The sequence below is a fragment of the Rhinolophus sinicus genome, linkage group LG10 (assembly GCF_036562045.2).
Source record: "Rhinolophus sinicus isolate RSC01 linkage group LG10, ASM3656204v1, whole genome shotgun sequence".
Classification (NCBI taxonomy): Eukaryota; Metazoa; Chordata; class Mammalia; order Chiroptera; family Rhinolophidae; genus Rhinolophus; species Rhinolophus sinicus.
In genome coordinates, this window is record NC_133759.1 from 14,247,214 (window position 1) to 14,270,488 (window position 23,275).

Sequence of the window (23,275 nt, forward strand, 5' to 3'; positions counted from 1 at the left end):
CTGGCAAGTACATACAGCCCAACCAAATGATAATAATGCTCAGTGCTTGCTGTGTGTCAGACTCCATGAAAGGTCCTCTAAGTATATTCATCACATAATGTTTAATTCTTACAACCACCTTTCAAGGGTAAGCATTACTGTGCCCATTTTAGAGATGCAGAAACTGAGACACAGAGAAGTCAAAGTGTTTATCCAACTGGATACAAACCAGGTCTGTGTGACTTCAAAATCCATTCATTTCACTGATCAGGAGGCCTGGGTCATGCTGGTCCTTCCACCTCCTACGCTCTCTGCCTTTGCCTGTGGGTCAGTGGCTGGCCATTCTTGTAGCATTGGGCACTGTCAAGACTCCCACCCTGCCAGCGCCTGTCACTAATGAAACCCTGGCCTCCTGAATTAGCAGTAAAGTGTATTTAACAAACATTTTCAAGAGGAGAAAAACATTTGAGAGTTTATTTAGGGTGAGAGGGCCAAAAAAAAAAAATGCACTCCTAAAATAAACAGAACGTAATCAAGGGAGAACAATCTAGTCCAACCAGTTTTCAAACGCCTTAACCGTGACCATGAGCGAACAGGTAGTGGACCACTAAGAAAGGCATCAGGTGCCGTACGATCCAGCCTCACAGGCATGCATTCTGCGACTCTCCTCTGAGAAGACTATGGAGCCTCATCGAGGAGAGAGAAAGAGAAACCTCCCGAAAGAACAAGTCAAAGCCAGGTCTCCTCGCCCACCATAACCCCCTCAGAGGCTGAGACCAGCACAATAAGATACATAAAGGGCTGTCAGACTCCAACGGTAAAAGAAGAAGAAAGGAATGGCCTTGTGAAAGAAGATTTGGGAAGTCAGAGCAGACGTCATCCACAATAAAAGTAGTTTCCATAGTTCCAGATGCACATCTGTAGAGATCAAAGTGTGAGGAGAAAAAGGAGGACTGACCTTCACGTGGGCCACATAGTGATGACACGTCTCCTCCATGTGGACCAGCTGCAGCTTCTCGGAGACCTGCCCCACGGACTCTCCCAGCAACACAAAGTAGACCCTGGGCAACTGGCTCTTTTCCTTTTTGGCCACATCAGCCGTCAGAACATAATTCAGGCCTGCCAAAAAATAAGGTCCAAGTGTCAGCGAGAACACACACACACAGTGACAAAGCCACCTCCGCTCCCCCCTGCCCCTCAGGATCACGGGCACATTTCATACGACACCTAGCCCTCCACTGCACAGAGGGCTGTGTCCCCAAGTCACCACCTTCTCGGAAAGAAGCACGCAGTCAGGGCACTCGCAGAATTGAGAGAAAACCAGATGCCTAACCCCCGGCCTTCCTGGGGAAGCTGTGTGTGTCATACTTCATGGCGCTCCCTGATTTAAACCTCATGAGTTATCAACTGAGCCACCAATATACACATCAACAATTGGCTGTACTCAACACAATTAGTGTCCTGAAAAAGGAGACACCATGGCGAACCTATAGAAAATTACTAGAAGCTGCTGAAATGATCAGGGCTGCATGTAATTCTGACTCCTATAAAACACTGGGATACATGCCCAACACAAGGGAGAAATTACCCACTAACTCTGACTCATCTCACAGATGTCGAATCGTGCTCTATAAGCACTACATCTATTGTACCGTGCCCCGTCCACGGTCCACTGAGTGCTGACTGTGTGCCAGGTACTGTGTAGGCACAGGGGGATACAGCCATGAACAACACAGGCAGCATGCCCTGCCCTTACGGAACGTATACTCACAGAAACTCAGACAAAGGCTGATGCTTCCTGGGCAGCCCAGTGTGGTGCTCACACGTTTTATTACCTACTGTTTCAACAAAACCATGACCACTGTGTGACCTGTGCTAAGGTGTCTTTCGGAAAAGAGGAAACTCATCACCTATATTCCTCGGTGTGTCATGCCAGATGGCAGAACCTACCGTGGTACAGTCTGGGATTTAAAAACAAACAAACAACCAAAAATGGTCACACTATAGAATACACATCGGAGAAACCCAAAAGGTTTCACCTCCATTGTTTCAGAGTCTGTGAGTAAACGTAGGACAGTGTGTTTTATCGGGTAAATAGGGCGTTAGTATTAACAGACCTATTTCACTGCTTTTCTGCACCAAAGAACCCTGTTTCAGAGATCCGGCCCTCTGTAACCCTCTTCGTTGTGTAGCTGCTTTGTGGATTCAGGGGGATATGGCATTTTTAAAGTGAGAGAAAAGGAACTTCCTGTCCATAAAACAACCAGATGAGACTGCTGAGAAATGGGAAAGCAGGTGACCCAGCCCCTACCCCGTCTCCACACAGCAGCCTCGTACAAGCTGGGCTCTGGCATCAATAAGCAGCAGCCCTGTGCCTGCCTGCAGTGCAGTACCAGAAGCCCGGCAGCAGGGATGGCTCCGGCTTTGAATAACATCAGAGCGATCCGCCACCAGGGGAGGTATGAACACGGAAAGAGGCAAGTGACCTGGACAGGCATTCCGCAGCTACCACAGGGCATGTTTTCGATGCATTTAATGGTTTTCCTGGGCCTCTGCCATCTCAGGCATCTTGCCATGCCAAGCTGGCAGATTCTGGGTCAGCAGTGGCCAGTCTGCCCCAACTTGTTTATTTCAGCAAACAGCTGATTTCTAAGGCAAGGCTGGGTCACCAGAAGGGACCTTAGACCTGGATAATCCCAAGAGATACTGTTAAGAAGAAAAGAACGCATGTTGGAAAGCACTTCTACTGAGGAAACATGGGAACTTATATAAGAGCTAATACCAACTCCCTAGCCGACAACAGTGGGAAATGGGGTACACTCATCGAACGTCAAGTCTTTAGGGCAATCCTTGGGACCATGTAGTCCCAAACCCTCAGTTTTAGATGAGGAACTGAGACCCCATCTAAGGAACAAGACTTGCTCCAGGCCAGAGAACCACCCACCTCAGGACCGAATCTAGAACTCTCCTCACCTGCAGTGCCGGGTTATCCCTCCTACACTGGTTCTGGGTACATTTTTTACATTGTCTGACCAAAAAAAAGCTTACATTTTTTGAACGCACAGATAGCAGAACCAAACAAGTAGGGAGATCTAGAACTGAACTTCATGATCATAATTTTTCTGAACAACAGGCATAAAGAAAGAATAAGTATAAATAAAACGAGTTTCCAAGTTCCGTTTAGCAAGACCAGGGCTAGAGATGGGCACTGCTGGAGGATAAGCCAGAAGGCCGTGGGAAACCACTATGGCAGCTGCTGAGTGGGGTCTCCTTGGCAGCCCCCTACCTGACCTTCTGCCCAGGTGAGAGTGCTATGGCGGCCCTCCCTCAGAAAGCGTAATCATGGAGAGAACAGAGGGTTTGAACCATCTTGCCAGCAATGAGCTGGCTGAGCGCAGAGAAAGCCTGGGTGGAAATGAACACAGGAAGACAGAACGGATAGTATCAGTGCCCCACCCATATCCTCTGCACTTTTACCATTTCTCTGCTGTCCAGCCCAATTTACAACTGCCAGCACCTGCATCCCGTTTCCCGAGGGCTTTCTCTGGTGGCTCTGTCCACATGCATGGCAGGCCAGAAATAGCTGAGAACTCAAGTCCCCACAGCCACCTTCAGTACTGCGTGACCCCAGCTCCCTCGTCCCTCGAGGGGGGTGACTCTGAGGTGTGTTTCACACGGACTCCCAGGGTCCCCCAGCAGGATTCAGCTCCAACTGCCCACACTGGTAACTTGCTCCATAACACACCTTCTATTTGGCTGCTATGATGCTCTATTTTATGTGTCAATTTGATGAGCCCACAGTACCCAGGTATTTGGTCAAACACCAATCTGGATGTCACTGCAAAACTATTTTTTAGATGAGATGAACGGCTAAATCAGTACATTTTGGATAAAGCATATTATCCTCCATATTGGGGGGGGGGGAGCTTCATCTAATGAGTTGAAAATCAAAGGGAAAAAGACTAAAGTCCCCACAAAAAGAAGGCATTCTGCTTCCAGACTGCTTCCAAGCTGCGGTATCAATATGCACACATCCTCTTGTTTCATTTCTCTAGAGAAACTTGACTGATGCAGCTGCCTTCCCTTCCCATCTCATTTTCCCCACTTTCCTACTGGTGCCTCTTGGGATCAACTCCTGAATCAACTACCTGCACTTGAGTCTTTGACCCCGGCTCTGCTTCTGGGAGAATCCAAATTAAGATGGAGCAAGTCAGGAAAAGGGAATGAGTTTGACCCTCAGTATGTGCCAAGCACTATGCTGGGGGCTTTCCAAATACCAGCTTTAGACTTCCAAACCCCCTCTCATTGCAGAATTGTTGACCCAGTATATTCCCCTTGCAACTCAAGGAAGGGGAGAAATCGCTCAGTTCCTGGAAACAGCTGAGGACCACAACCGCTGCCCTGCTCAAGGCAGAGTGTGGACATGCCAAACACGTTCACCTATCAGACTTTCCTAAAATGTTAACGTATACAATCACAGGCAGACCGTGTTATCCAATTCACCCAGCGCAATCATTTTGGAAGCTTTTCATCTTTAGCACTGCCTACTCGGTGCTTCTGCTTGATTTAAAATTTACTGTGACATTTTAAATTACACAAAGGAAGTCCACTGCATAGCAAACTGTCTTCTAGAAGAAAGCAGCCATGAGGAGACTCACAATGGGAAACCCAGCCTGAGGGAGGAGGGTCTTGGAGCTGCCAGGGTGGCAAGAAATGCAGACCGTTCTGAAGCCCTGAGCTCGGCTGGTAGTTTCAAATAGCACCCACCCCAAGTGTCTGAAAGGGAGCCTCTAAGAAGCAGAGAAGCTGCAGAAGCAGCCAATCAGCTCCCTTGGTTCAGGTGGCTGGAGCCCCCGTGGGAGGGTGCCCCTAATGCAAGCCAGCCCGGCCAGCCCCCGCCCGTCCTGGGAGGGTCGTGGTTCTGATTAGGGCCCGCTCCAATAGCACATTGCACGTCTTCAGGTTTTCCCTTTGGCAGCTTGCGTCCATGCCATGTCGAATGATGTCATGTTGATGGAAAAGCTGATCAGCCCCAAGTAATGCTTTCAGCCGCCTCCTGTCCCTGCCCCCAGCTGGTTCCCGAGGGCCCCCCACACCGGCCTGGGCCAGGAGGGAGCCAGCTGTCTCGCATCAACTCGGGCTCTGGTCTCTCCCAGCGAGTTCTGATTCATTCCCTTTCTCCATCAGAACATGATTTTAGCTGTGAAATTTTGCTAATAAATTCTCCTTCCAGAGTTACTCTGAGCTTCCCTTAGAGTTTCCCAGGAGGTTGGGGGGAGGGAGGAGATTTTCACTTTACTAGCTTTCCTAAGATTTATCCCCCCTCCCAAAGAATGAGGAGCAATTACTGAACCAGGTTACCCCTGGTCTAATATTACTCATATAACATGGATTGCCTCATTATCTCATCTCCATGTTTCTCAAGAGACCAAAAGGAGCTCAGAGAACGTTCTCTGTGTGCAAACACTCTCTGGAGCAGAAGCGCATTCCTCAAGCCCCAGGAAGGGTCAGAGAACAAGTCACCTCGTTTCAACCCTATTTCTGCGATTGGCTTGAGTGACGTGGGTGCCATCTCCCAGGACCTGGACTCAACTGCTTGTCCAAAGGCAGGGCGGGCACGCCTGCTTGCTCACAGCTTTGCCAGGCTGACTGAGAGTCATGGAAACTAGGGACGCAGAATCAGAGCACAACACACAACCACTTAGCGCTCACCCCTTCCTGGTTTTTATCTAGCACACTCTGGTGAGAGCCCAGAACTGCCTCCAGAGACTGACAGGTATGTGTAGGCTTCAGCCTGGCCAGCAAATAGGTACAGACCCAGCCCGTGGGTCAGGGCCAAAGCCCTCTCCCGCACAGCAGTCACCACCCTTACATATGGCAGCCAGGAGGCTCCAAGGAGCCACAGGCCACCCCCCAAGCCGAGAATGAAGTGATTAGGGAGACAGGATGGGCAGAACTCTTGCCTGACGAAATATACTATAAACCTGTCTTGAGGCTGCTCGAGTCGGACGCTGTGTCTGTGCCCCAGCACTGAGCACAGGACCAGCCACATAAAGAGGCTCAGGCACATCCAGAAGCAGCAGCATCGGTTATATTTGTCTTGATCACCTGTCTCCCTACCCCTGGCTGGCAAGTTCCATGAAAGCAAGTACTTTGCCTGGCCTGTTCTCTGCCCTGTGCCCAGGACCGAGCATCGCGTCTGGCACTTCTACATAAGAATTTAATAACTATCTGTGGATTGAAGGACCCCACAGGCGCTTCAGGAACTCCAAGTGACTGGGTCCTTGCTGTGCTGATTAATGGAGCGGGTGTGTCTCGGCTCCAAACCCAGCCTTCTCTGCTCTGCAGTGCTGGAGACCGGGCTCTGCAAACTTCATTTCTGCTTTGCCAGCAGCTCTGTGGATCTGCCAAGATGGAGAGCTTGAGTGAGGCTGCAGGGCTGGAGGACAGAGAAGGGCCTTGCTCCTGCCTGCCTGCTTCCCATGCCTGTCAGCTTAACCCAGCAACAGTTTTACACGGCAGCGGGTTCCAAAAGCAGTTAATTCTAGTTTGTTTTACCCCACCCCCTCAGAGAAGCCAGCAGCAGCAGCCGGTAAGTGACCCCTCCTTCGAGGTTTAGGTCTCAGCTCTGCAGGATCTCTTCTCCCTGTTACAGATTCTGATAACCCCAAAAAGTGGTTCACCCAAGTATAACCTTTTCCCTTTGTTCCCCCCCAACCCAAGGTCCTCAGATCTAAGCCACCTGGAAGCTTGTCAAAACATAGGTTGCTGGGCTCCACCCCCAGAGTTTCTGATTCAGTTAGAATTTGCATTTCTAACAAGGTCCCATGTGCTGCTGCACCTGGTCTGGGAACAACAGCTGGTGCAGACACAGAAGTGGTGGCTGTTAGATGTACTTTCTACCAGGCCCTCTATGACCTGCTTAGCTGATTCCCAGCGTTAACTTCTGTTTGTGAAAATAACTGGTGTGCTTTCTGTTTTGCTGACTGGACCCTCCCTGAGGGGCCAAGGCAGAGTCACTCCCTATCGTGAAGCTCGGTAGTTCCCACGGTATTGCCAGAAGGCACAGCAGCCCCTCTAGCGGCTTGGCTAATCAGCTGGCCCTAAATACTCCTGTGACCAAGTGGGAGCTGTGGTTTTCCATTGCTAAAGCAGGAAATAAAAAGGCAAATAGAGTCCCTCCTCGGTGGTTCCTTCTCTGTGCGCATGTGTGAGGTCGCAAAGGAGAGAAGAAACCAGAGACAAGACTATGACAGCAACTGTTTATGGCTCCCAAACCATCCCCAGAGAGGTCCTGTAGCTGAAGATGCCAGCGGATGGATACCACTGAAGACTCCACTTCTGACAGCTGTTCAGAAGTACCTTGCAGACCACTGGCGCCTCTTTATTGCACAGCCCAGGCTGTACTGCCCAAATGCAGCTATTCTGCTGAAAAACTCAGCCCTGGATATGCGGACACCTATTTGCAAGGTAACCATGGCCAAAACCACCAGCAACGCGGATGTTCTGCTGCCACCAGCAGTGAAAACGAGGAAGGCTGATAACTGGAGTCTCAGCCCTGGGCTCCCAGTGCAGAGGCCTGGGCGATGACAGGGAGCTGGCCAACCCCGTCTGCTGGGCCTGCAGGAGTGGAAGAAACCTGTACCCTGGAGGTGCCCTCTTCTTCCTCCATCTGGAAACTGGGGACCTCACCGTCCTGATTGCACAGAGCCAAGGGACTGCCTTCGACGCCAAACTCCAAACACCCCACCCACAGCTGGACTCCACAGCTACCTGACAAACTACCTTTTACCTCCACCTGATTTCCCATCACATTTCCATAATGGCTGCCCATTTTTCCCTTCTCAAACACTCCATAATTCCACTGCCAACTTTTTTTTTTTTTGGCAGATTTCTGCATTTCTTTCTCTACTGCAAAGACTGAGACATAGTTATTTCCCTGGATGCCAGGGGAAGAGACAGAAAATGTTAGTGTTGGATAATTTTCTGCATTGTCTCACTGATATCGAAAGTCTCGAGTTATCATCCATCCTCTTTAAGCCTGAATCTTAAATAAATGTGGGAAAACATCCCTTTTGACCATAAAGGAATGTTTGATTTCATCCAAGAACCCATATGGCAGGTGGAAGGGAAGGAAGTGACCTGAACTGGAGGAGGAACCCCAGCTCAGTATTCACCATTCTGATGTGGACACTAGCCGAGTCGTTCCTTACTGCCCATGAAGTCCGTACTGTATCTATATGTGTGTGTGTGTGTGTCACCCAACAGCCTGTCTCTTCCGTGACACCCCAACACTTCAAGGGCCATGGTTAAGGACCTTCATTATAATTCTGCCTAGAAGTCAATGAAAGGGGCCCCAGTGACTGGGGCCAAAGAAAGGGTCACTAGTTGGGAGCAGCGTGAGGAGACACCCACATATTCTCCTTGCTCAGCTCCTGAACCTGCAAATCAGAGTGTGTTCTACCATCGTCTTGTGCTCCGAAATCACTCTTGCGTCCTGGTTCCTTCTCCTCGGTTCCTGCTATACTAATTTATCTTCACCACAACAGACAGAGTTAAAGACTCTGAAAGCTGTGTACGGTACTTCAGGATCAAAATAGTAGAAAATCTGTTATTCCCAGTAGACGCTCCATTGGGACATGCCTGGCACATGTAGGCGCACAATAAATATTTGTCAAATGAACACACACATGAACTCCCAATTGCTTTTTTTGTGTGTGAAGAGTTCTCAGGTAGTTCTGCTGATTTTTATGCACACCAAAATTAATCTTCAACTCAACCCTTTTTAAAATGTTTTTTCACGGAGTCCAACTACATCATGAGTTGGTGGTTGACAGACGACACACCGTCTAACGAGGCGGAGGACCTACGAGTCCCAGGACCATCTGAAAATTTTTTTCCTAGAGACTGTGGTGTCTTAAACAATTAGGGCGGGGCTGAGAAATGGTTTTTGAACACAAAACTCAGTATCGTCAGACCAGCATTCAACTCCTGGCGCCACCAATAGCTATAGGATCCTGAGCAAGTATCTTTTTCTCACTGGGCTGCTCACAAAAAAAAGTTTGTTCACCCTCTCTCATTGGCCAAGTCCCAAGTTCATGGTATGTTTATATTTGATTTTGAAACTTCTGAGTCCTTTTGAACAATCTATAGTAAAACAAGGTTTTAAAACAAGGTTTAATTGTGGAGCTTATTCAATCCACCTGAAGACCAAGATAGCGTGCCAATGAGACAGGTGACCTAGAAGGGTTAGAATATTGTGAAACAAGGCAGAGAATTCCAGGTGCCGCTGAGAGATGGACCAGCCCATGGCTGTGTGCGCACACACACGGGCACTAGAGCAGCGCTTCTCAGACTTAGCTGTGCCCGCGCATCTTGCAGGGGTCTTGTGAAACACAGTTTCTGATTCACAGGTGTGGCCTGGGGCCTGAGGGTCTGTCTTTCTAACAAGCTCCCGGGGGCTGCTGCTGCTGCTGCCGGCCCAGGGACGACACTGTGAGTAGGGACAGGAGACACACGTGACACTCAAAATGTCTAAGAAAGTCAGTGAGGCCAGGTCCTTATTAGTGGGACTTTTTTGTTCTCATTTTCCTGAAACTCTACTTTCTGTTATTAAATCAACCTTTCAAGTGAAAACAAAGCCCCTATGAATCTGCACAACTGCCCTGCAATTCATTTCCTTCGGGTGATCACACCCTCTGAATTCTCATCCACACGGATCCTCGCTTGTTCCGGGGCTGGATCCAGTCTCTGGAGCTGGGCTGGCGAGTCGACCTTCCCCAGTCAGAGAAAGCGGGGATGGCTGCCGCTGGCCTCTCTTCAGTCATCTAAAGCTGACAAAGCAGCTCCCCCTCTTTTGGAAGCCTAAGCCTTTGTGGAAGTCAGCGTCCCAAACCTACCATCCACTCTTGGTCTCCAATTCTGCTGACATTTGGCTGGAGCTACAAACTCACAGGGGAGCCTCCAGAGTCCCACCTTTTCTGACTGCACGGAACGTTCCAGAAGGCCAGGCTCCAATCACTACAGTTCCACAAGTCCCACAGGCCTGTCCCACCCGTGGCCCAGAAAGGTTTGAGTCTGATCCACATACATTTGGGAGAGAGATGTTTGGGGTCAAATATTATTTGTCCTAGAGCTAGTGGTTGTGTTAAAGTGGGAAAACAGTGGTAAGCAGAATGAAAAGAGGAGGAACCTCAGAGGGAAAGGGCGTCTGGCTCGTGGGGGTCTGCTGCCTTCAAAACTCCAGAAACTTCCCTTGGCTGCCCACACCCCCACAAGCCCCCTTCAGCAAAGAGCCCTGACTCGCTGGCTCATTACCAATTTCTCCAGGGACGTGCCTGCCGTGGAAGCGGAAGCAGGCAGTGACATTCAGGCAATTCACAGGCTGCTGTCCGTCGTGGCACTGAGGCGCCGTGATGTTGATGGAGGCTGGGAGGAAGATGGAGACGTCCACTGTAATGACGGGTCTCGCCCTACAGGACGAGAGAGGAAGCTCTCAGCACCGAACGAGAACTAAAGCAACAGGACAAATCCTAGGGCTGCTGGCTGGCCGCCCAGCCCTTAATTAAAGTATGAAATAACCGAAGCGAGAAGGGCCAGGGTGCTCTGTAAATACCTTTTTTCTGTGTTGTTTTTTTTTCCAGCTTATTTCCTAATAAGTTAATGGTTAGCTTCCCAATAAGAAAAGCAAGTTCGTTGTTAATAAAACACATCTGGTTGAAGCCATAAATGAACCACCAGATGTTGAGTGATTATTTGAAATTTCACCAATTAAGTTCCGATTTCCATTTTATTAGGAAGATAAGACTATATTTAAGAGGAGTTCAACAGCGGATGCCGTGACTTGAGAAATGAGGCACAGTCAGGATTCCCCCACAGCACTTACTGCCATTAGAAGCATGAACTGCAAAGTGCCCGTCCCATCAGGTGGGTCCCGCCTCTACCTTCACTGACTCCCATCAATTCATTAAGTATTTTTCTACAGAACATGATTAATGGAGTCCCAGCTGGTAACAGCAAAGTACTTCAGAAATCAACCCGCCTGGCCTCAGGACCAAGTGAAACCCAATAAACATCCACACACTTAACACCCGTGTGGACCACCCCCCAGTGCTTGATGGATAGAGAGCCTCATTGTTGCAGGTCCCCTGAGGCGACCAACAAAAGCTTTGAGTGAATCCCACATTCTGCTCTCATTGCAAACATCTGCTCAGGGACGGTTCACCTAAGCTGTGGCTTAACCTTCTCCCCTCCAGGCCTCACAAAGAGACCCTTTTCCCTCCAAGGAGCTGCAGCCTTCATGCGCTGGGGTGACATAACAAGATTAAGGGGCATTAGAGGCCTGAGCACAATGACCTCACTTGTGTACAGTGATCTCAGAGTGCCCATTGTGACAAGACACATGGGAACGATGACCAACACCAACTCTAAGAGAAGAAAGCATTAAGGAAAACTGCAGAGAGAAAAAAAAAAAAGGAAGCGAGGAGACACGTGACAAACATGGGGTTAAGGGATTTCACTACTGCTCCCACTGCATGAGATATGGGTCCAGAGAGGAACCTTTGTGACAAGTACAGGGACACTGTGGGACTCCCAGAGCAAATCCAGCTGTAGGACTAATGGAAGTCAGACAACAGTGCCTGAAAGAAACTCAATGGTCTTGTCTTCCCATTTTCTTCTGGGTTCATTCTTAGATGCTGTAAAGGAATATCCTGCTCCTCATCACGGTGATTGTACGGAGGCCAGGGACACTCTCTAGAGCCCCACTGCCCGTCAACGGCCAGCTCAGGTGTTTCCTCTCCCAAGAAGCCCTTCTTAGTACCCCGGCAGTTGGATGTTCTCCCTCTCTGTGGTCTCAGGGTTCACACCTCATCTCACTTACTAATTAAGGTCACTGTCTATTTCCAAAGCTGCCCCACGAGCCTGCAGGCCCCCCAAGGATTGGGATCCTGGAGAATCGATCGTGAGGTTCCCAGGTCAGCAGGTTTTCAAAACCCCTTGTTAAATGGGGGCAAACTTCATGCCAGGCCATGGGACTGAAAACCACAGAAGTGCCCAAAATTTCACAAAACAGACAGGGGTACCAGGGAGAGTTGGTCTCTACCCTGGGAGAGCCCCGCCCTGCCAAGTGCATGTCCTGCATGGTCATCAAACAGGAGAAAACCCAGCCCCTGCAGTCACCCGAGGGGCCACCTCAGCAAGAGGATGCCTGGTCCCTCCTCTCATGGAAGAGCTTTGCAGAGGTGAGGTGAGCAGGAAACAGAAGTGAGCGGTCCAGACAAAATGATGAAGGTTGTTAAAACAGAGTCCTTTGAAATGACACATTAGGACCTTCACAAGCACATCTCCCTCCAACATCCGGCAGATCAGTCCCCTCAAATCCTTTTGTTTCAACTCCAAGTATTGTTTTTGGACCAGGAAAAGCCCAGAAATCTTTCATAAGCCTCTCTGATCACTTCCCTTGACTTTCAATGGCATCATACCAGACGCCTATCACCCTACCCCAGGACCTGCCCTCCTGAGCTAATCAGAGAGAACAAACTTCCTAAGGGCAGAGCTGGGCCAACCCACACTCCTGGGGGGAAGGGCAACTGGTTTTCATGGTCCCACCTGCACATGTGCCAGCCTCTGAGATAAAAGCAAAGGGGCACCTGAGGACAGCACCGCAAACACTTCCAAGATTTTATTTTAATGAAGCGGGGGGCTGGACTACCTCTTTCTGGTGGCTGACAGTTCGGCGCCTGCTAGTTCACTTGTGATATTTCACAGTGAAGAATAAAACCAGTCAGGATGCCCTCTGACGTGGTGTCACTCTAATGACCCGGGCCTTCTTCGGGGTCAGTTTGCAGGGCAGAGATGAGTGGACAGATAAAGAGCAGGCACTGCCAGTGAAAATGCGAGCCGTCCATGCCTGCCTTGAAGCCATCTGCTCTACTTAGGGTTTCCGGGCAGGAATTCCCGCCCGTTCTCAGGAATTTTTTTTGCTTTCCCATTCCCGAATCCCGAGATACAAACTGTTTTCTGTTCTCCATGATGAATCATTTCCACAAAGTGATGGCAGATACTACCAACCACCCGGGTTCAAGGAGCCGATTTTCCCGATTTCCTGACCAACTATTCTTGGGATTCGGGAATGGAAAAGTGAAAAAAATTCCCAAGAATGGGCAGGAATTCCCTCCTGGAAACCCTAGCTCCACTCTTGGTTATAAGGTTTTCTCTTAGCTGCAGTCCAAAGCATCCCTAACCCACACGCCACTGGACTCTCCGGGAGGACACTTGAGAACGAGCACGGTGTGTTCTAAGTACACATACATGCACAGTTGCCTGGCCCTCCTCCCTTTTCTGGTCCCACCGAAACCCTGAGGTAACTACCTAAACTCTACCTAACTTGCCTGTTAGCTGGGTCATAACGGGGACACAATTACCACCTTCAAATACTGAAGGCCTTCTACATAGAAGATAGGGGACCCAGAAGCAGAATTTTAGGGAGGCAAAAATTAACCCAATGTATGTCAAAATTGCTAGCATGTATTGAGCACTTACGCCAAGTACTGTTCTATGCATTTTACATGGACTAACTCACTGAGTTCTCCCAAGAACCCGATGGGGTCCATACCATTACTTTGTTCAATAGATGAGAATGCTGAAAGAGAGGTGACCAGACTTGTCCAGGAAACTCATCTCCTAAGGGTAGAGTCATGGCTGGAAGCCAGACCATCTGGTCCCAGACTTTACACTCTTAACCTCAAAGCTATTCTGCCTCTTCAACAATTTAGTATTTTGATTCACCTGGGGATTAACTGGTTCCTTAAGAAGCTATTAAGCCCCCACCCACAGGGGGGCACTTCTTTTACGAAGAGGCTGTGTGGCCTGGTAGTAAAAACTTGGAGGAAGGCACTGCTGAATGAGAAGAATCCAGGGTGTGGAACGAAATGGCCTCTGGGATCCCTTCCAGCTCTGAGATCCTACCAGCCTATTTTAGAACGTTCTGCCATCAAGTTATTACCAAAACCTAAGAGTTGGCTCCCACTCCAAAGTGTAATTCTGCCTCCTCTGACTCATACAGACAGAAATACTTGGAGATGGTTCATGGGTGGGATGGCAGCCCACTGGCCTCCGTAGGAGAGATCCAGACCGCATGGGCTTCAGCAAGCACTGGACCTAAGCTTATGTCCCCCACCTCTGCTGCCACCAGAAAACAAAGGGCTAGCCCACAGGCAGCGGCTCCCCATCCTTGGGGAGCTGGGGACTGATGAGGTGGGAATGCAGGGTGTGGGGATGAAGAGAGAGGACCGGACAGTGCTTCCCAGCCTCTTGGACACTTCCTTGTCATGGCACCCATGGGAAACGATATTCTGTGTATAGCACATTAATGAAAGGGGTTGTTCATAGCAAAAACCCCTGGGACTCAGCCCGCCCCCCAAAAAAAAATTCTGTCTAGAAGCTCCAGGGATGCTATCATCTCACATCTGTAAGCCACTGGAGCTGGCAATGCTGAGACAGAGAATAATGAGAGTGAAGGTAGCATTCTCCTTTACCAAGCACCTCCATTTGCATGGAAGAGAACAGAGGGAACTGCTAACTAATGGTGAATAACTCCCTTGTGCTCCCACCACCAAATTCCACCCCTCATCCGTGAAGAATGTAACCCAAGAAGCAAGAGAGAAGCATCTCACCTCAGAAGAACAACACTGTCGGACATGAAGGCTCCAACAGTTACATCTGAAAAGCAGAGGTATACATACATATTCAGAAATCTGTTAAAGCCCATCCTACCCACCCCCTGGCAAGGTGCTCCACAGCAATGGAGGCCTGGCCCTGAGGTCAGGGGGCCCCTGACAGCCATCCTCTGGGCTATGTAATGATTTTGTAAGAGTTAGAGCCACACTGTCCCATATGGCAGCCAATCACCCACCAGATGTGGCTGGTGGACCTCGAAACGTAGCTCGTCTGAACTGACATGTGTCTGAGTGTAACATACAAGCTGATTTCAAAGACCTAGTATGACAAAACATTAGCTATCTCATTAAGAATTTTATATTGGTTATATGTTAAGATGATAATACCGTGTTTCCCCGAAAATAAGACCGGGTCTTATATTAATTCTTGCTCCAAAAGACACATTAGGGCTTATGTTCAGAGGATGTCATCCTGAAAAACCATGCTAGGGCTTATTTTCCAGTGAGGTCTTATTTTCGGGGAAACATGTCGACGTATGGAACTAAATAAAACATTAAAATTAATTTCACCTGTTTCTTTTTATCTTTCTTATGTGGTTTCTAGAGTATTTTAAATTACATATGTGGCTCACATTATATTTCTTTAGGACATCAGTGAATCAGAGAGAGGGATACCTGGAATTAGATGACTTAGGAAAAGGTCCAAGATCTGTAAAACATGTGAATCATTTCCACTTCACACCTTACTCTACGTGACCTCAGAGTCTCTCAGTGTCCTCGTCTGTACAATAAAGATAATTACCCCACGTCTTTTTCCAAAGCTGATAATATGTCATAATACTTAAATCAAGAAATATGTATTAAATACTAAATATTTATTAAATATAATATTTTAACATATTTAAATATGTATTAAATGTAATATACTAAATCAGATATTTAAATAAGAAAATTCTTGAAAATACTTGGTAAATTTCAAACCAAGACACAAGCGTTAGCTGGTAATGTTTACTCCTAAATAACTTTAATTTAGGAAGTATCCACTCATCTAGTAGCTCTCTGCCTTTCTTCCCCTCTAACAGAAACCCCTGGGCATCCGGTTGGCTCAGTGGTTAGAGTGCACTGCTCATAACACAAAGGTCACTGGTTCAGTTCCCACATAGGCCAGTAAGCTGCACCCTCCACAACTAGAGTGAAAACAACAACTTGACTTGGAGCTGATGGGTCCTGGAAAAACACACTGTTCCCCAATATTCCCCAATAAAAATAAAAAATAAAAAAGATGTACATTGCATGTGGAAGCATTTTGCATATATTAAAATGCTAAACCAATGTAAGGTATTATTTAGGGATGGCCACAAATTGCCTGGGACAAGATCATGAGGGGTCTTCCTACAGGGCCACACACTTCCACACTGACCTTTGTCTATTCACACTCCTTCTGGCTCCGCAAAGTTATGAGGGATGCTCGAAACTCCTCTGTCTGTAAGAAGCTACGGAATTTGGGGCCCTGCAGAATTGCATTTGTTTTCCCAGCTCCTTTGGAGGCATTTTAAGTGGAAATAAATTTTTTCACAAGATAGCAAGATGACCTACAGTTTCAGGGAAATTTTTTCTGAATTCCATGATAATTTTGGATTTTTTTCCCCACATTCTTATCTTCGTTTCCTTACCTCATCCCACTCCGACCCCTTCAAACACCAAAAGAACCACTACTCCACTGCCCAATTTTACCTGAATCAGATATCACTTGGGATTGGGGTTTGAAATCGTACATTTTCATTTAATTCGCCTCAACCACCACAAGGTGTTAATTAACCCTGAAGACAAGCCAGCCAGCCTTGAATGGTGAAGTTCTGTTCGTCCATCAGTGAGAGGACATGATTTTCTTTTTGCTCTAAATCTTTCTGTCAATAATCTTCATGTAGCGGGGTTTGGTGGGGCAGGGGGCTGCTGCTTAGCTCCTTTTTCCCCCCTCTCAAGAGTAAGAAGCTTCTGAATATGGTTAAATATCAAGGAAAACATGAGCTTTCACTATTTATCACTTTATATGTGGATAGGGCTTTTTTCTTCATTAAAAAGACTTGCTGCCACAGGAACCATTGAAAAAATCACCCTCCAGTGTTTCAGCCCTTCAGAGTAGATCATTTTAAAACCCCAAAATAAACATCAACACTTTCACCTTAAAATCAAACACCAGACAAAACACCCCCTTCTAGTGTGTGAATTTTCCTAATCCTAAATAGATGTAACCATTGCTTAAACCAGACTGGAAATTATTCTGCCTCGGGCATTTTTCTTCATTTATCTCATCTGCCTTTAAAGAAAAATAGCTTACCAGGATAGCCATTTCCATCCATGTCAATTCCTCCTGATATGGACTGCCCAAACATCCGTAAAACTGGACTTATCTTCTGCCCTGACAGTCTCTGAAACAGACAATAGGGAAATTGAGTCACCGGAAAGGAGAACCCCGCAGCTATTTCAGCCCAGCTTCCCTAGAACACTTGGTCTTGACATTGTTGAAAGGAAAAATAAAATATTGTCCTAATATGATCAGGAATCTTTAGCAGGCAACACACTCCAGAGCCAAATGTTATCATTTAAAATTTTTTCTAAGTTCAGTGCTAATGAAAAATCTACCTAACATGTTAATGTTTTGACATGTTGAATGAAGTTTGAAATGGATAAAGTTTAGCTTCCATTTCTAACCAAGGTTTTGTTTTGTTTTCACACAAGCACAGCTGGCTGAAATTATCACAACATATTTTCCCTTATATGACTCTACCCAAACATGTACCCAATATGTAACACTCCTCCGCTAAGAGGCACACATTAGCGTCTTTCCCTAGGTGGCAGGCCATTAGCATGTCTAAATGGCCAAGATGGTCACATGGAAACCACCTCTCCATCAAACCAACCAGAAGAACTCTGAGCTTCACTAACAGGATGAAACAGTTTTACACAATAAATCTAGAACCCCATGGTCCTGAACTTTCCATACACTGTAGGAAACCCCCAAAAATGAGCTGAAGCTGACCCTCCACTCTAAAAGACAGCTCTTAACCAACCAGAGTTCACAGCCCTACCATCGTGGGGCATACCAGCACCCATGCTTACTTTTTATTCATCATTAAGTTCAACATATGTTAACACATGCCACATTGGTTCAAGGAGATCTGTTCTATATGATGTATCACGTATAATGATACATCAACATTTGTGTGGCGCCGTTCCTCACAGAGATATCAACCTTCCTGAATCAGAAAAGTCCCCTCTTCTGGGATTAGACCTGTTCCTTCTTTCCTTTATCTAGGCAGTCTCCTTGGGGAGGCTTCCTCCACAATGCCCTCATTGTGGATGATAAGAGAAATGCTTTGTTTTCATGCCATGCAGCAAAATCCTCATCAGAACCAGGTTTACAAATCTCCAGGGGATCCCTTTGGGCTTTATCCTCATCCTTTTCCTTCCTGCGTCATCCTGCAGGGAAGTCATGAGGCTGAGGAGGGGGAGTTTCCTTAGGATCTACAGATGGAGACGCCAGGGACATTCCCCGGCCCCCAGCAGCCGATCACTACAAATAACCATCCACTTGCTATCTTCACTTAAGCCATCCAACAGGAAATGCGCAAGTATCAGAGTACAAATCAGAACACTGTAGGAAACACTAAAGAAATGTTTCTTGCTAACAGGCAGAGCCCACATCCCCGCATTGCTCTGTCTAAACAAACATGTATGTGTGTCTGCGTATTTCTTAAAAGCCACATCTTGAAGCAGACCATCTCAGCTCTGAAGTCCATCAACGCGAGCAGCAGCTTGCCCTGGGATTGCATTGCTAAGGTATGCTGTGGCTGGGATGAGGGGGAAGAGTGAAGGGGTGGTCCGTTTGGGGGTGGCGATGCAGGCTTAAGTTATCCCACAGACATCTGCAGGCCATTATGTCATAAAGCCAGGAAGATAAGTCTGCTCGGTGCTAATAACCCTAAATGAAAACCAGGAGCCTTGGAAAACCTCTGCTTGACCAGGTTTACATGCAGTGTCCTCGTGGCAGGAGAAAGATCACAGAAGCCGCCACGACATGCCCAGAGGGCTCTCAAATGGAGAAAGGCACACGAGGATCTTAAAATCAACACTCCTCGTAGTCAACTCGAAAAAGAGGAATGAGTTAAAGAGCAATGTGTAAGAACTTTACTCTGATCTCACAATTTATCCAGTAGAAATAATACTGATCCGGGCCAAAGAAAAGCGATTCCCTTGCCCAGGGTTGTTCCTGATTTCCTTCTCGAGTTCACCCACACAATGGCTGCTCTGTCCGGACGTGGGCCCTGAAGAATCCTGTCGTGAAAGGATTTTTTTTCCCCCTTTTAAATCACTGACCTTATCACATACATATTAGCAGCTTGGAAAAGTATAATCATAGTTGTTTCTTTTTTTTTCTTTTTTTCTCTCTCTCTCTCTCTTTCTTTTTTTTTTAAAGAGCCCCAAACCACTTCTCCTTGTCAAAGCGAACGAGGCAGCCGGCCTGCTGACCAAGGCAGGACAGGTCCGACTGCTGATCCCTGCTTCCTACTGAAGACACCCCAGGCTGACCACAAAATTTACACGTCAGTTCCCTGCAGGGTTCCACCCAGCAACAAAACAAAACACTGGAGGGCTGGGGGAGCACAGGAAGCAAGGGTCTCTCGCAGGTTGCCTCCCTGTGTGATTAGCTTCCGAGGTCCGGGAACAAGCTTCCAGGAGGATGCGTGGAGAGTGACCCTGGTGGCTGCCCAAGGATGGGGCCCCCTGGATGACTTTCAGCTTGTCAGGAGAAAGATGACAGGGGCAGCCATGACATGCCCAGAGGGCTCTCAAATGCAGAAAGGCACACGAGGATCTTAAAATCAACACTTTTCATGGTGAACTCGAAAAAGAACAATGAGTTAAAGAGTAATGTGGACGAATAGTCAGCTTATCACACTGGGCACAGTGGCCCTGACCCAGAGAAGCCCTTGTGACATGGATGTGACTCCCAGACTACGCCTGAAGCCTTCTTCCTCCTGCCACAGCAGCTGAATGACCTAAGAGTTTATCCCCACTATTAATTATTCATTTCTAATGAAAAGAGGATGATCTCTGTAAATAAATACCCCTTGGAGTGTGTCTGTCTCACACCCAAATCAGTTTCTACATTCCTAAGTTTTCCAGCTGAGCTCCCCGAGTGCCCCTTTTTCCTATGTGTTGAGGACAATGGTTCCAATAAAAGGTTTGGGAGTCAGGCTGGCGGTTTCAGTCACCGTATTGCCACTTACTGGCTGGTGACCTTGGGCAGGTTAACTAACCTCCCTGGGCCATAGTCACCTCATAAATAAAAGGGGGGTAATAAAGGTATCCACCTCCCAGGGCTGTTACGAGGATGAGAGGCAAGAAAGGGGCAGGGCAGGTATACTCTGAGCAGTATGTCTCTTAGCATCTGTCTCTTGGAGTCAGTGAGCTGAGCAGGAGTCTCCAGCAGACGGGGAACCTGAAGCTCTACTGGCAACAACCCCAACCCTCGGCCCTTCATTAACTAACTTACATGTGCAGCAAGAACAATTATGAACCTATAAACTGAACTTCCATTTACGTACTGCCTCTTAAAACCCACTTGTAAAGTCTTTTTTTTCTTACTGAGAAACTTTAGTGCATGAACAGGTTTTGATACTTTACTACGCTTTCATTTTACAGAACATTTATAGAACACTTTATAAGAACAAGACTCAGTTAAAATTTTTTGTTTCCTTAGCAATAATCAAGATACGAGACCAGCCTCTTTGCGACGAGAAGTACAAGCATTGAGTAGGAAGTAATAAGCTCATAATGAGCGCTCGATAAATCAGTATTTGCTGATGGAAAATACCTCTGTGCTCAGTCCCTTTTTGTCACTGACCCACTGGGAGAAAGACACAGGCCTGTGCCACTCTATACAGAGATCCACAAATATCCTGATGATGCTTCTGCCGAGAGCATGACTTCCTTTTTTCCCATGGACTGGGTTTGACACCATCAGCAGGATTGAACACCAAGCTGATCTGGCAAAAAACAGAACTCACCACTTCCATGTCCCAAGTCTGGGGCACGAGGGCAGAGCTTAACCAGCTCCTCATTTCAATGCCAATTGTGACAACGGCCCTGTGATAGCTTTCAGGCCCTTCCTCCCTGGACCGCTATCTTTCTAGATTATATTTTACAGTATACTCCTTTGGCTTAGCACAGATGGTTGACAAAGGAGTAACAAAAAAATAAATACATAAAGTCTCTGCTCCTTAAATAAACAGCTCTAAATCTGGGCAAGAATTTGGATATAATCTTCTGTAGGTAGAATGCATCCCTGAATGTGAGCAAACTCAGGAGTCTATAAGTTTTTGTTTTTAATAAGCAATAGCATTTGTTTTTGTCTTTCACTAGAGGGTGGGAAGGCTAAAGGCAGGAACAATCTTGTGGGGTCCTCCGTATCCCAGGAGGTGGTGCAGGGTAAAGGATCCCTACATGTTTGTCGAATGAATGTGCGAACAAACAGGTACCACGTCACTCTCACACCAATTACCATTGAGTACTGAGGGACTATCCCACTGGCGTCACCATGATAGATATAGACTGCCCCGGAGAAGTCGTCTTCCTTGGGTGCACCAATAGCCACATCTAAGGGGAGAAAAACAGCTATGGGTTAGAAAAGCCACACAGAATAACATAAGAGCCGATTCCTTCCATCATGTGTGAATCCCTCCATACCAGAAATTTCTAGGTTGCTGGCGGTTCATGTATCAACTTAGGCACAGAAGCTCCCAGCAGAAAAAAAAAGTTAAAAAGAAAATCATAGAAGCTGAGAAAAGTTTAGTTCCAGAAAAGTTTCTAGCTCATCCTTCTAGGAAAAATCGTTCAGCCATCCAATAAAATAAATACAAACCTCCGGCCCTCAGTTCTGTTTCTCAGAGAGGGAAATTCCATAGACAATGGTTATTGCACAAGTGAGAAAGTCAACTCTATTCCTGGATAAGGGAATTGTATAAAATTGCATTCACTTCACACAAAAGTCAACACTACTCTGACAAACTGACAACTCCTGGAACAAAGCCTAGGTCTTCCTGACTTTGTTCCCTTTGCTTCTAACACAAGTCACGTGTCTGCAGAAGTGAGGTCAAGCGTGAAGGGCACGCACCCACCACCTCCAGGGAGGTCTCCTCTCTCCAGATGAAGCCCTCTCTGGCCAGGGGTGTGAGGGGATGAAAGGAACCTGGATGCCTGGCCTGAGGCAAGAGCTGCCCCCCAGCCCATGTTCCACCTCAGCCATCTCCCTAGTGACATGGCTTCCACAGGTCCTGAGGTCTGAGTACTGCATATACAGTGAGGGGAGGAGGTATTTAAAAGACCAGAAAGAGAAGCCAAGACGGGGAAGGCTACCGATGTCCAAACAGAAGTGGACATCAAGTATGTCCCTCCCCCCAGCACTGACACATTCAATCGTCAGTCAGTCCCACAGGCTGTCACTATCAGGGGAGAGTGTAACCTTCTCTCCTCATGTGTTTCTAACTTCTCTTCCATAAGAAACCCCAGTGGACCAGCCCCAAGGTTCACTTGCACCCACTGAGCTGATGAGAAGGGACTACGTAGAAGCACAACTCCAGGGGGCTCAGAGCTCAGCCCTGAGCATCTACACAGACAACATGTTCTCTAAAAGGTGTCCTCCATCCCCAGTGTGCATTGACCGGCCTTCCAAGCAGGCAGGGAGATCCAGGAGTGCATCACGTGAGGGCAAAGTTAGACACAGGCATGAGTTCACTGACCTGGGAACCCGTCATCGTCAAGGTCACCCAGGCTGGCGATGCTTTCCCCAAAGTGTGCGTTGTAGGCACCGTCCCCGTTCAGGACCAGCTGCTCCTCCAGGGCCCCCTGAGAAAACAGGATGGAGGAAAAAACGGAAAACAAAACAAAAAACAGAACTAAAAACACAATTTAAAAACCAGAGCTGGCAATACCGCCCCTCTAGTGCACACTCATGGACAGGAAACACCTGGGCAGAATCACAGGCACCCAGACCTCTCTCTCCCAGTGACAAGATGAGTCCCTTGGACCTGGGCAGCGTGACGGTGGCTAACAACTTGAGACGCCTTTTACTGGGAAGGAGAACTCACGCTGGGAGTAACTAAATCTCCCCCTCGTCCTACGGTTCTATAACCGAGCCCACCTGCCCACCTACCTGTCCCGCAGTCGCCTCTCAGCTTTCTGTACGGCATAGCATTTTTGCCCTAAATTTGTTTTAAACAGGAATACAATTTCTATTTTTCTCTCCTGCTTTTTGGGACGTTTGTAAAGCTGTTTTGCAGAGTGCGTGTGTTAGTATTGTGACAGAGGGAGTCATGGTTGCAAGCACCCCATACCCAGTAGTTCTTGGCTGGGGTCTGGATGGGGGCACACACATCAGTACGTATTATCAGGCGTGGTCTCAATGTCCTGAGCACACCCCAACCCACAGAGGGAGAAGGTTGATGGTGATGGTGGCAAGCAAAGCCATTTGAGGACATCCACTCTATTCCCCAACCATTGCTATGTGACTGTCAGTGTTAAGACACAATCTGATGGTCTGGGGCACAAGAGTGTCT

The 23,275-nt window shown here is 47.6% G+C and overlaps 1 protein-coding gene across 1 annotated transcript in view; it reads right to left on the bottom strand.

Moving 5' to 3' along the window:
• Positions 1 to 23,275, bottom strand: part of ITGA9 (integrin subunit alpha 9) — a 298,459-nt gene that overhangs the window by 214,883 nt on the left and 60,301 nt on the right. Inside the window, exons 10-15 of the mRNA XM_019727631.2 lie at positions 22,460 to 22,565; positions 21,223 to 21,317; positions 16,996 to 17,086; positions 14,655 to 14,700; positions 10,297 to 10,451; positions 938 to 1,098 (exon numbers count right to left, since the gene is read on the bottom strand). Of these exons, the coding sequence (XP_019583190.2) occupies positions 938 to 1,098; positions 10,297 to 10,451; positions 14,655 to 14,700; positions 16,996 to 17,086; positions 21,223 to 21,317; positions 22,460 to 22,565 (654 nt within the window). The remainder of the gene's footprint in view (positions 1 to 937; positions 1,099 to 10,296; positions 10,452 to 14,654; positions 14,701 to 16,995; positions 17,087 to 21,222; positions 21,318 to 22,459; positions 22,566 to 23,275) is intronic.